We start from the raw sequence: 14,287 nt of genomic DNA, 5'->3' as shown, positions 1-14,287 counted from the left end.
GTGATTACTTCTTTGTGAACATTTATTATGACACTTACTGTATACAATGAACACATGACATCATTTCACAGCATTTACAATCACATATCATGACAAGGTCAACTTTCTTATAATATTAAGGACAACAGAACAATAATAAACAACATGTAGAATAATATGCAACTTAAATTATTCTGAGTATTGTGTAACTGCATCTCTGCGGAAATAAGTAATAAGAGAAATCGTAAAGCATGTGTGTGCAGTATGTAATAAATGCTAACTAGTGTATGTGTTGTATGGAGTCAAAGAGACAGTTTGGATCTTTTGAAGTGGGGTTGTATAAGGTGCCGATCCAAAGTCAGAGTATTACCTTCAGTAGATGGCGGTTGGCACACCCCCAGTTTGGAGAATCAGACAGGTATGCCAGCACGGAAGCTAAGCAATGTACTGCTGCGGACGGGGCAGCAGCAAAACATATTTTAGCAACCTAAAAACAATCATCAGTTTAAGTGAATGCTATATTGAAAGTATTTTCAGTGCTTCATCTTGCTGCAGTCAGCCCTGTTAACGGCTCTAGTCCCCTATCTATGCTTTCGTCAAAGGCACCAGACTCCATTGAGAAAAACAGTAATTTAAGCTCAGTGAACACAGGAGCTGCTGGTCAACGCTGCCTCGAACAATTAGTTTGATTGTGTTATTGTTTGACTTTGATGATTACAAACTAACCCTTTAAAACACCAAAGCCACACAATAACACAAACAAACAACCTGATCCAGGCAGCGGTAGACCAGAAGCTTCTGTTTTCAGCTTTCTTAAATCACTGTTTTTCTCAATGGAGTCTGGCTTTGAAGAGAGCGATAGAACGACTGAAGTTCCCTGTTGGAAATCCCTCTCTGATGGCAAATTGATGTGGTGAAATTATTCAAAATATAGTGTATATTCAAGCTGATGTTGCTTTTTTTTTTAGGTGGCTAAAATATTTTTTTGCAGACCCCTCCACAGCAGTACATAGCTTAGTTTCCATGGTGGTACTCCTGCTTGCTTCTCCAAACTTGAGGTGTGCCGACTGACATCTACTGTATGTAACACACTGACTATGGTTAAGTACCTCATACAACCCTACTTCAAAAGCTCTGAACTATCCCTTTAAGTTACCAGAAAGACTGTAAATATTGCAGCAAGTATATGAAATATTTAACCTACTTATGCATGATTTACCTTTTCTAGCAGCTGCTTGTCTTTCAGTTGCCCGGAAAGGTAAATCAAGTGTATCTTGTTTTCTCAAATAATTTAGTTTTGAAGTATGTCGACACCATTTTGCATCCCCGACTGAATTAAGCATGATCCGCTCTATGAGGAATGCAAAATGGTTGCAGCAAAACAGCAGCAGATGCAAACAGGGATGTCAAATAAAAAGCAAAGGCTTTTTTTCCCCTTAATTTGTCGTTGATGCTGCGTTGGGAACTGTAAAAACAGAAGTTAAGAAAACAAGGAAGCAGCCATAACAGCAAAACAGCACTGCATTGCTGATAGCAAGATACATAAGTATGTTCAGTTTTTTGTTGCAAATTATGACAAGGCATCCAACCAAACACCGCGTTGACTCGAAAGAGTATCATCTTCCATTCTCTGAGAGGGGAAATGCTAGCAGAACGTTGATCAAGTAACCCATGAAACAGGATCCAAATTAAACGCTGTGGTAAGTCATTACTTGACTGAAGTTCTCAGGTCAACATGCTGTAGCATGTGTGCTTATTTTGCTCTGTGAAAACAACACTGTATTCTCTGTGTATTCAGTCAGCATATCTGCTCATGCTGATAACAATCATTCATCTGTACATCAGAATCAAGCAGCTGCAGTTAAGGCAGACTTACTTGTGATGTTCCCAAACTTTAGCTGTAAACATGTGTACAGGACATTGAACACTGCTACTGTCAATGTTTCTCTGTACTTGTCCCTTACAGATAAACTAATAAACTCATCTACTCTTAGGCTCACAGCACATGGACACAATTTTCCAGGCTGGAAAAACTTCTTCATTAGCAGTTAAGTTCAATGTTAATCTTTCTAATTTCTCAGATACACACTTCAATTCTTAGCAACCAGCGGAGCATCAACCCACTCGCCAAACACAACACTGATATTGGATAATTCTGCAAAATTTAGTTTGGCACTGGATGTAAATCGGAGGCAACAGAATTGTCCAATATTTGTATCGACTGGGCTGGCAGCATTGACTACACTAAGCTACATTTTGCTTTTGTCAAAGTGGATGATCTTGGGGCAAAAGATGAAACCTTGGTTCTACAAAAGTGTTTGACTTTAACAACATCACTGTTCTGGAATCAACAAAAATGACAGGTTTCAAGTTTGTGTCTATCAAACAAGATGCCTAATGTCTTACACATAAAACAGAAGCATGTAAAATCCAGAGAAGAGCAGATTCAAACTTTTTTCAAACAAGCCCCGTCTAGAAAAACAGCTTTCAGTTGTTGGTCGGTGTGTTAACACCTTTCTCTGAGTGTAACTGGTATCTGCTTTGGGATTTAAAAACAAGCATTAATGGAATCCTTGTGTGATTCTGTCAGAAAACCAGCCATGACCTCCAGCTTCAACTGAGCTAACGTGTCCTCACAAAAACAAGAGTTGTATTTGCAGCCTCATGGAGTAATTGTAACTTATCATCAGGTAACACTTTATACTGAAAGAGGTATAGTTTGAGTTCATGTTGAGACTTATGGTCGCTTGAGAGTTTTTCCAAAACATCTCCAAAACATGTGATCGTAAAAACGCATTTCAAAATAGGGATGCACCGATCTATCAGCCGAACGTCTGTATCGGCAGATATTCGTCTTGTTGACTGCCATCTACCTATCGGCAAACGAGATGCACACATGAGCGAGATGCTGCCTGGCTAGGTAGACAGGCATGGAACGGAAGACAATAGAAAATGTACGATATTTGTTTGCAAGCTAGCTCACATTAACTAGCAAACTATCTTTCCATGTCCGTCACGTTAGGAACTGCCCACATTCAAAAAGGATATCTGATCGGCAGGTGATAGTCACTCTCCTGCATTCGCACATATGTGACCATGCCCCAATGCTACATTATGATCAGCAAATTTGTGCAGGAGAGCTAGTTCACGTTAGCTGATAGATGCTAGCAGCCGGATAACAGCTAATGGAGGTTGCATTGGCTGTGTTCAATATCATTCACTATTCACTATATAATCCTCTACATAGAACTCCCTAGTAGAAGTGAATGAGTGAATGAGTGAATGATTTTAGACAACTATTGAATTCCGTTGCGAGGCGTTCAAGCTCTATTAAGGAAAAATGACTCTGGTGAGGGTAAATTATTACTTACGTTAATTTTAGGTTTTGACGAAAAACTTTAATAAATACAGCTGCTTGAAGGGGAAATTTGTTGATGTTTTAAAACAGACATTGAAGAGGTAGTCATGATATATACATGACAAAGAGTGAATAAAAAAAAACAACAGAATCGAAATAAACAAAAAAAAAAAAAATATAAATAAATAACATTGGTATTCTGGGTACCAGACCCAGAATTTCCTGGTGAATTTCATCGGTGCATCCCCAATTTTAAAACTGCGATACAGTCTTTTCTTAATTTGCCTGATATGTTCAGCAATCAATGTTTACCATGGACTTTAATTATTTAGTTAGTTAGTAATTTCATGGCTGTGGGCCTTAAAATAAATTAAAAAAAGATGAAGTTGCCAGTTCTAGAGAAAAAAAGACTTGTAGAAACAACTAAAAATGCCAATGTGTCACTCAAGGACTCCCTGGAAGAAGAAACCTTTCTGGCTAAACACAGGATAAATAATAGGAACCACAGCAATGGTGACGTCCATTTGTCTCATGTAGACAATAAAGGATCCCGTCAGGACCAAAACTCAGTATGTTTAAGCTAGCAAACTGGCACAAGATGCACTGCATATCATCGCACAGCTAGTTCTATGTCTAAATTATGTCCCTCAATGTCTCTAAGTCTCTCTCTTCACAAACTGAATTTCCAACATCTCTGTCTTTGTCCTAATCCATCCAACTTGCTCTACTCGACTGATGCGCTACCAAGCCGATCAAATATGATCATATTTTCTCACATTCTGCTTTTGTCAAGTAGTGTTTGATTGCGGAAACTTCCATATTCCGATGCCGTCATTTGTAATTAATCAAGGAATCCATTTAATACCAAGTTGCCATTCAATTCGAAATAAACATGTTGGCGAATTCTCTTTTGGGATTCGTTGCTGTTTTTCTTTGTAATTACTGTTATTTTAATTTGTTAACCAGGAAGCAGCGCCCACCATCACTGCCGCCTTTACAGAACCCTCGTACCTGACTCTGCCACATCAGCAATGTCCACCCCTTGCTCTTGTGCCATGAAGCCCAGGACGGAAAATATTGCGAAGCCAGACACAAAACTGGTACCACTGTTGAGGGCTCCCAGCAGCAAACAGTCCCTATGTCACACATATGTCATGAGGAGGATTTGTTAATGAACACACAAGGATCCCTTCACTCCCCTCTGCCCCTACCGCTAACCCCCCCCCACTGAAAACTAATGCCTCACCTGTAGCAGTTGTATTTGTACTTGTTGTAGCTCCCCAAGGACGTCATGGCGCCCAAACAGATGGCATAGGAGAAGAAGATCTGGGTGCCGGCGTCAATCCATACCTGTCAGGTAGGGGGAGAAAGTGGGGACAGAAAGGCTGAGGCCTGCTAATGAGGGGAAGCACAGTGGCATGAGTACTGCATAGAGAAGCTTGGGGGGGGGGGGGGGGGGGGGTGAGGTCATGGGTAACACTAATATGGACTTGGGAAGTCATGGTCTGTAGAAAGTCACTAATTCTGTTGGCGCAAAGCGGCGCAGCGCAACCATCAATGCTAGATTTAGACCGCGAGAGTTGTCGTTTTCACAACCAGAGCCCACTTTGTGCAAGGTGCAAATCTACTTGCGCCCATCTATGAAGCTTGGCCGTGTAGGTCTTATAATGAGGTCTGTTCAGACACATTGTTGACATATTGCTATCTTGATGCAGCATAAAGCGACTGCGCCATTGACCATTGAGTATTTTCCCGCTAACTTAAAGGACGCATTATTCAGACAGTAAGATGCGTCACTTAGACACGTTAACAATGCCCGTACACTCACACAAGGACGCACGGATGGGTTGCAGGTGAGTGAAATAATACATCATTAATGAGGAAGATATTACTGACATTCTCTAAAATGTGAACATAGCAGAGATCAGAGCAGAGCTGCTATCTGATTCACCATTAAGAGAGACTGTGTGGATTTACGCACAAGGAGCAGCACTACTCAGTAATTTCAGAAGCTAAAGTTTAGTTCTGTTTCCTCTGTCAAGTTTAGGACTACAGGTGCAGGTTCACCTGGCTTTTAAAGGGATTCGGAGAGGCAAAAACACCTATGATTAATTGAGGGACAAAATACCACCCCTTTGCTTCTTGCGCCTTAGTTTGCACCTAGATTATTCACCGTTGAATTAACCAAAGTGTAGTTGGACACACCCTAAATGCACTTTCATCAGGCATTTTAGACCATGAGCTATAGATTGTTTAAACAGGGCCATCTATGTGCAGATGTTGGACTTGTTCAACAAAGAGTGGCTCACACAGGGTTTTCTCTCAGGCAGCACAGGGGCACCTACCTCTGGGTCCTTCAGACGAGCGAGGTCAGGGTACAGGTAGAACTTGATGCCAGCAGAAGCACCTGGCAGCGTCACACCACGAATCAACAGCACGATGAGCATGACAAACGGGAACGTGGCTGTGATGTAGACCACCTGAGGGAGATCAAAACACAGAGAAGCAACATTATGGAAAAACTCCAGTTTGTATTTTTCTACAGGGGAAAACTACGGTTAGTTTGTTTCTGAAGCTTTGAGTATAAAAAATGATTTGCCTTGGCCATGACATGGATGCTAATTTGTCATTTGGTCTACTAGCTTTCATAACAGGGAATTACATTTGATGAATTTGTGAACTCTGGAAGTTATTTTTTGGATTAGGACAACAACAGACCACAGGCTGTCCTCTAAATCAATAGCAGTGTATCACTATCTGCTATTTGGAAAGCAGCGACCACACTTGGCCTTGTAGGAGTGACTTTATTACCAGAGTTACAACTTGGAGCAACCAGAGAGCATAAATCAGGCCAGACCAATCAATAAATAGTGTTGAGGCTATAAAAAGAGCAGTCTTGGATTGATTGAGCTGCGTCTGGTCTCAGGCGGGTTGTTGTTGTTGTTGTTGTTGCTGTTGCTCTAACAGCAATAGAACATAGTCTGACATGTTCCCTTTATGTATTCATCCAAGTTTACATCCATATACCAATACAGTACAAAAAAGAAGCCGCTGCAGAATTCCCCTCCATGGATTTTTTTCTTGTTCTGTTCATTAAACAGAGAAATATGTGTACTGTAGTACAGGACTGTAATCCTCAAATTATCAGCCTATTTCTTCCAAATGTAGATACATGTCAACATCCAGTTACAGATACATTAGCATTAGTGTGAACATCAGGCAATAAGTGACAAGAAATGGCAGCGCACGTTTGGGATTTTAAAAACAGAATGCCATTATAGTTTGTCGAGATGAGAGCACCCACAAGTGTGTTATTCTCCTGCTGTTTACTGTTTAACTTGCTTATGTCTCAGGTGATATATTTGTTTGAGGAACTGCTGCTGTACAGCACAGCATCTCTGGGAGAAACCACGACAGCAAAGTGCAACCTGGCCCCCAGGAATGCTGCTCAGCCATGCCGCCAATTACCCCAGTGATCCCAGATTTTTTTTGTCTTGTCTTTAAATAATTTTGATGTATGGGCTCGGGAAAGAGACTTCCATATTTGTTTATTTAGACTGAAAAAATGCACAGGCATTTCCTGCTCCCTCAGCCCGCCCATGCCTTCGGAAAAACTTGCATTTTTTTGCACTGAGTTGGAACATAGCCCCTATTGTTGTCTTCCTCAGAATGCAGTGACAAAGTCATATGAGCATCATCCTGTCATGGTTTCCGGCAGTCATTATGATACAGCAATGATACAAGTGGACAAGTCAGTTCTTGATTTTGAGTTCAACAAGTTCAAGAGGAAGAAAACTTTGTTCGTCTGGATTAACAGAGCAAAACACATCCAGCTAAAAAAAACAATAAATACAGGACAGTACAGAAACATGTATTTACCTTGCCGGTGGACTTGACTCCCTTCCAGATGCAGAAGAAGCAGATGACCCAGACGAGCAGTAAACACAGAGCCAGGTCCCATTTAATAGGACCGATGTCGTCGATACCATTGCTGATACCCAACACATTATGTCTGCAACATAAAAAGGAAAGCTCCATCAGCTTGTGGGTCCATCTGTGCAACACAGTCACAGCACTTCATGACATGACGGCAAAAAGCTTATAACAATCAGCTTAAGTTTTAAGCCTAGTTACAATTTTAATTTGAGAGCTACTGCAATCTATTTATTTAGGTCCGGTCATATGAGGGAATTCAAAGAACTGATATTAACAAAGGGAATACTACAGGGAAACTTTAGTGTATGTTTAATATGAGTTACTAAGAAAACAAACCAATAACTTTACAGCAAAATAACTGTAATGTCCACAAGAGATGATTTTATCATTTCTAATTTGATTGTGTGGTGCCAAACACACTGCCTGATAAATGTTTGAGAATATAAAACCTAAATACCCTGTCGTCTTTAGTACTGTCCAAATGTTTCTGTGTATGTCCCTGTATTAAAGTTCTTTTTCGTATTAAATGTCAGACATTTATTTAACTTTTTAAATGACAGGACGAGAAAATTTTGTGCACTTATGCAAGCGAGCATGTACGTGTGCTCTTATGTAACTCACTCCCAAAACTCGGTGACGGGGGAGGTGAAGTTGGAGGCGTTGGCGGCCAGCCAGAGGGATTTGTTCTTGCGGTAGGTGTCCTCGATGCAGCGATGGGTGTTCCAGGGCTGATTGCACTTGGCCCAGGGCAGCTCCGGCTGAAAACACTGGAATTAAAAATCAGGAGCTGCATTAGAGGACAACTTGGGACATACTCCTTCCTAATTGGTGTCCTCGTAGTTCCACTCAACATAAGCTGCTTAAAATCACTGATTTAAGCATTTATTTATTTACTGGGTGAACGGGCGAGGACAGATTCTCTTTTCATGTATATGGTAGATGGTCACTGCCTAATAATACACTCTGAGGTGTCCTGACACAGAAAATAATACTACTTCTTTCAGTACCAGGATCAGCAGATGAGTCTGACACCTTCCAAAATTTTGTACCATAAATATCAGCCACCCTCATCGTAGTCTGTAACGGCTCAAAAGGCGCCTGCTTTGGGTTAAGGGCCGCCATCAAAGGGCTTCTTAGGTTAATGTGTCGCCCTTAAACCAGATTCAAAGACATCAATGAGGCTGTACAACAGATGACAGACCTGTTCTTAGCCTGAGACATTAACATGAACTCTGTTCTTTGCATTGATTTTGCAAGAAAAAAAAATCATACTGTACTGAAGTTTAAAAATAACATGGGTTTAGTCTAGTTTAGTTAAAGGGACAGTTCACCCCAAAATCAAAAATACATATTTTTCCTCTTACTTGTAGAGCTGTTTATCAGTCTAGACTGTTTTGGTGTGAGTTGCAGAGTGTTGGAGATATCGGCCGTAGGGATTCCTGCCTTCTCGGGGGTGAACTGTCCCTTTAACTTGTAACACATTAAAAGCTTGTTGAAAACTCAAACCTCCATTTTTTCTCCTCTTTTATTTTTACTTTACATCTTCAAGCTATCTATCACATTTTGATGACGCCTGATTTGCTCTGTTCTTTACACTTCTCTTCTCTCACAAATGCAGCATCATGACTTATAACAACACCGACTGCTATTCTCCTCTCTGTAGGCAGAGTGAAGAACAACAGAGATTTTTTTTAACCTGACACACTCATACACTTTTTTGAGCGAGGTACGATAAGCTGTGAACTTACTGATTTGAATCTTGTATGCACACCTACACATATATCACGTTGACACACACAAACACTCAATTTTTCATGAAAGAGAGATGATGACACCACTGATCTTTGTTCTGCTGCGCGCTGGGCATTTGAGACACTGGATCAGCCATCTTTGACCTGATACACTCTTTGAAACACTGGGTAAGTATATTTGTGCTCAAAGTAAATGTGAAACTGATGTTTTTGGATTTGATTTGTTTTATCAAACAGAGGAGAGCTTGCAAAGAGCAATACATCCCTTAAAAAAGCAGGAATGATCTGGTTGTCTAAGCGATGCCAGCGCTACTTTATCTTTCTAGTTTTTAACTTTGGCAGGAAATTCTCATCTATATTTCTTATAAACTTTTCATTTTGCTGATCCTAATACTCATAGATGGTAAAAAATCAGAAGTCACGCTGCCCTGATAAAAGTCCTGGAGTATCTCTACAGTGTAAGTCATTTATAATCATCCATCAGAGTTCTTCTTCCCCAAACCTACCTGGAACAGGTAATAGAGACCCCAGGCCAGGATGACGATGTAGTAGATATTCAGCAGGGACACAATCACAATGGAGGCGTAACCAATACCTGCAGACAGGAGAGAGGTCACGGTGAGGATACAGGAAGACGTCAACAGTCCAGTGAAGCGGCCAAGAGCACTTAAGGTCACAATGTGAACTGACTTTAAGGTGGCAGGTAATTTTCTAGCAGCAGCAGAGAAAGAAACAGATACATTTTTTAAAAAGTAAATAATGGCCTTAACGGAAATATGATCAATTTTATATTAACATGTATTTTTTTTTTAAATAACGTTAAGAAGAACCTTATATTTAAAAAAATGAAATATCTATATCTTATTTTTTTTTTTATAAAAGTAAAGAATGGCATTACTAAAAAACTTTAATACATGAAAAACGTATATAATAAAAAATATATTAAAGTAAATAATGGTCTTAACTAAAACATTTTTTTAAAGATGAATAATTTTTATTTTAAAAAACATTTTTATAAAAAGGATGAAATGGCCTTAGCTAAAAGAAAAAAAATATGTAATTTTTGTTTCATTTGAAATAAAAACTTGAACAATTTATATAATAACAAAAATTATATAAAAGCAAACGCTTTAATGCTTTAAAGACAAAAAATATAACACAAAAGCATAATTTTTATTAAAAGATTTTTTTTATATAAAAGTAAGAAATGGCCTTATCTAAAAGAAAAACATATGTACATGTTTTTTTTATTTAGAATAAAAAACTTGTATAAAATAAATATAGTCTTTATGTTAAAACATTTCAATAAAAATAAATAATACCCTTCACTAAAAAAAATAAAAACAAACAGAAAAAATTCAAAAATGTGGGAAATATGTTTATTTTTTAAAAAAAAAATATTTTTAAGAGTAAACAATGGCCTTAACTAAAAAAAAAATAAAATATGAATAATTTTTATACTAACTAAAACATTTTTATAAAAGTCAATAAAGGCCTTGACTAAAATGTTTAAACTACTTAAAATTTTTATATTTAATTGTTTTTCAAATAAAATAAAATGGCCTAAAAAAACCCTTCAAAATATGTGCAACTTTTGTTTAAAAACAAATAAATAAAATTATAAAGACTAAATAACAGCCTAATGTAAATGACAGCCTAAAGTAAAACCTCCAAAATAATATGTAAAATTTTTATATTAAAAAACATCATCTGGGGCTCGATTAGGGCCCAACACAAGACTGTCTTTGTTCCCATGTGAATGAATGATGAATGACATTATCAGTTCCCTTCAAAGACCCACAGTTGACACCATATTAGTCACTGTAGTGTCGTGCATTTTGTGCAGCAAGGGGGGGTTTAGAGCTTCATTTTGACTGGCCAAAAAACAGGATGTTGCAGCGGTGAGTTCATGATGAAACAAGTGTCAGGTTTCATGAAATGAGAACCGACACAGATGTTTGGTGGATAACGATGTGTGTTGATTTTGTATCTTCACCACACAGTCATTTCTACATCTCCCTCAAGAAACAAACAAGACTAGACTTTATTTTTTTTCTCTTCGCCTTTTGGTCCTTCTCTTATTCAGCACCGTCAGAGCTGCGTTTGTTCAAACCCACAGAACTATATTATATAAAATGCCCGAGGCTAAATTACATGAATACGTGTATTAAATGATGTAAATCTGATGCAACGGTGCAGCTATAAAAAGAGGCTGAAGAAAATGAAAAGAAGAAGAGAAACTCAAATGTCAGGAGGATCCAGGCTGGTATGTTTTTCACAGCAGCTTGTGTTCATAAATACGCAGAGTAAATTTAGCCTCCTCAAGGTCTACTGCAATCATGTTTTAGTTAAATTAACCTTCAGTGAAGCTTCAATCTTGTTTGACTGGTAAGAGACCGATGAGCTGACTTTGATTGCGTCGATAGAGGCCTTGAGACAGAGCGGACGGTAAACATTGGATCAAGGCTGATCTGTATGTGCGTGTGCGTGTGTGTGTGTGTACTATCAGTCAGCACACACCGCCGACCGAGGCCACTCATCCAAATTAATGTCCTTTAACGTCATTGGCCATCTGTGTGTGTGTGTGTGTGTGTGTGTGTGTGTGTGTGTGTGTGTGTGTGTGTGTGTGAGAGAGAGGGTGTATGTGCTTCGGTCTTTGTAAACTGTCTGCATTAATTTCAGAGTGTGTCTTGGTGTGTGTGTCAAAGTGTGAACTATTTCACCATCGCATCATGTCCTTTTAATCACTCAGCTAATTAGCAGCTGCAAAGCATCTACACACTAAACACACACACACACACACACACACACACACACACGCACACGCACACACACACACAGCCTTGCTCGGATCACATGGAACAGTGCTGATCAAACAAACAGACGCATCCTCCTCCATGATCTCATTTCTCATCTGTTGACCTCGGCTGACCTCGCTCGCTGTGTTTACACCAACAATTGATCCTTTAAATGCACATGACCACTGTTCAAATGTACAGTTTCACCTCACACGCGCGATGATTCCTGGAAGGATCATGTGGAAGAACAAAGTCTCTTTGGAGGACTGAGACTGAAGAATCAACTGTCTGTAATATTAGTCTGTTTAGTGTCACGGTAATGTAACTTGGTGCTGTTGAGCCTTTTAAGAAAATATGATTTATATCAGCCGATCTGCATCATCATCATCATCATCATCATCATCCTCTGAAAGTACATGTCAGTGTTACACTGGGTTTGAAAAGAAACTTTATAACGAGCAGACAATGTCAATCTTTGTTTTTTTACCCTGAGTGTCCAATATAGGTTTTTGTGGGTCCGTGAACGCAGCACAGGTGGAAGCCTTCTCCTTCCCTCAGCTGCAGTTTGCAGTTTTGAATCACGAGGTGGGTAACTGATCAGTTAATCCGATCAGAGCTGATCAGATCAGACTGATGGAAAGAGGAGCAGTTTGCGAATGAAAGCAAACTGTTAGACCCAGTGCTAATGGTTAAGTTTCACTTTCACTGCGCCTGACGTTCTGCTGCTCCATCTGTGCCCAGAGTAGCTCTGAGCTCCAAAAGTGCAGATGCTTTAATCACGGCAGGCCGCCACAAATAAATAATTGTCTGGGAAGCCCTGCCTTGAATTCGTATAGAAAACTGTTCTTCTCCTATCCTACCGCGGAACACAGCGAGCACATTGACGCTCAGGGCACTCTGCTCGTATACAGAAGTGTTTTAGGTTGTAATGTTTTGGGGAAAATGCATGTTTGGAAAGTACTGAGCAAAACACCTCACATCATCTCTTTTGTGTCATCTTTTTTCCCCACTGTCCAGCTGGATGATTTGAGAGGCGGACCTTCTGTGGTAGTCATGACAACAAGTTCACAGTTGGTAAACAATGGATGAGAAAGTGGTGGTAGTGGTTGCTGGATACCCAGAGCTATACGGCCCAATGATAGACGGAGTCAAACTAAAATATGCCTGGAAACAGCCATCATGGAGGAGAAGCTCCTGGACCAACTGGTGGGACTCCCCATGATCCACCCTCTTTTTTAGGGTCTCATGTACCCACACAGATCTCTGTTTATCTGCTGACAGCCTCTCACCCTCAACCAGAGCTACAGACAGTACCCTCTGCCTCAACATTTTCGGAACTAGCTATTGATTACTGGGGGGAAAAAGCGGCGATTGATTACACGGGTCACATCTGTCACACCTCACAAAGAAGATATAGACACACAATCAGTACGTTTACATGCACAGTTTAATTCCACTTTTAATCGGAATGAAAGGCCATTCCGATTAAAAGTGGTCATGTAAACGGTCATTCCGATTGAAAATTAAATCCGATTAAAGGGGGTGGTTTATTCCATTTGTCATTCCGAATGAAAGAATTTTGTGTGCATGTATACACTCATTCCTCTTTAAATTCATTCCGGTCTTTCTGCGCATGCTCGTTTCCTTGCCCTTCTGGCGCGATGACGTATATAGCGCACATAGCAACGGGCTGCATAGCAGCGGGCTGAGATAGAGCAGTCGGACTTGTTGCACTCACCGGTTTCCATTCGCCACAGCATGGTCTTCTATCTCCCTTCTTCGACCTTCTACCTCCCTTCTCCTCCTCAACAGATGAAGCATTAGCAGAACAAGGTTGTTGTCGTACTGCTGCTTCAAGAATATAAGCAAAACACGCCTGAAAAACGCACTAAGAACGGCGTCGTCAAGCATCTTATTATCCGGAGCGAAGACTACAGTGTTTTCTTCCGGTAAACGTAAACACATAACATCCGCCCCGCCCCCTATCCAATCAGAAACCTTCCCTGCCCCAAACCTTGCGCAGACCTGAATACAGGCGATTGAACTGATCTCCCATGTAAACCCTCATTCGGAATGAATATTTCCCATGTAAACTACCTGGAAAAACTTTAATTCCAAATGATTTCATTCAGATTTATTTCATTCCAAATGAGAAGCCATCATGTAACCGTAGCCACTGTGACATCTCAAACCCAAAACTTTGCTTTCCCTGTCTACGTTAACAAAAAACAAATCAACATATTCGTGTCAGTGTGGATGAGGCTTTGGTGAAAGGGTGTAGCATAGGCAAAGGAAGAGCCTGTTGAATTCTGGAGCGGATCCCAATGACAGGGTGGATACACCCATTGTTTTGATTTTCGTTACACTGCGAGATAGGGCGTGTGGCTTTGGCAGAAGTATGTGCTCTCTGAGTGGCAATCTAGTTCTCTGTGGAACAGGCTGGATTGGAACGGACAGGCTCTGAT

General features: G+C 40.0%; 1 protein-coding gene across 1 annotated transcript in view; it reads right to left on the bottom strand.

Annotated features, from left to right (window-relative positions):
- Positions 1 to 14,287, bottom strand: part of LOC117256440 (sodium- and chloride-dependent taurine transporter-like) — a 43,766-nt gene that overhangs the window by 10,441 nt on the left and 19,038 nt on the right. The window contains exons 4-9 of the mRNA XM_033625859.2: positions 9,531 to 9,619; positions 7,895 to 8,040; positions 7,217 to 7,349; positions 5,683 to 5,817; positions 4,584 to 4,687; positions 4,349 to 4,473 (exon numbers count right to left, since the gene is read on the bottom strand). Of these exons, the coding sequence (XP_033481750.1) occupies positions 4,349 to 4,473; positions 4,584 to 4,687; positions 5,683 to 5,817; positions 7,217 to 7,349; positions 7,895 to 8,040; positions 9,531 to 9,619 (732 nt within the window). The remainder of the gene's footprint in view (positions 1 to 4,348; positions 4,474 to 4,583; positions 4,688 to 5,682; positions 5,818 to 7,216; positions 7,350 to 7,894; positions 8,041 to 9,530; positions 9,620 to 14,287) is intronic.

This window comes from Epinephelus lanceolatus, chromosome 1, assembly GCF_041903045.1.
Source record: "Epinephelus lanceolatus isolate andai-2023 chromosome 1, ASM4190304v1, whole genome shotgun sequence".
Lineage (NCBI taxonomy): Eukaryota > Metazoa > Chordata > Actinopteri > Perciformes > Serranidae > Epinephelus > Epinephelus lanceolatus.
The sequence above is the reverse complement of the archived record's forward strand: the minus strand, read 5'-3'. Positions and strand labels throughout refer to the sequence as shown.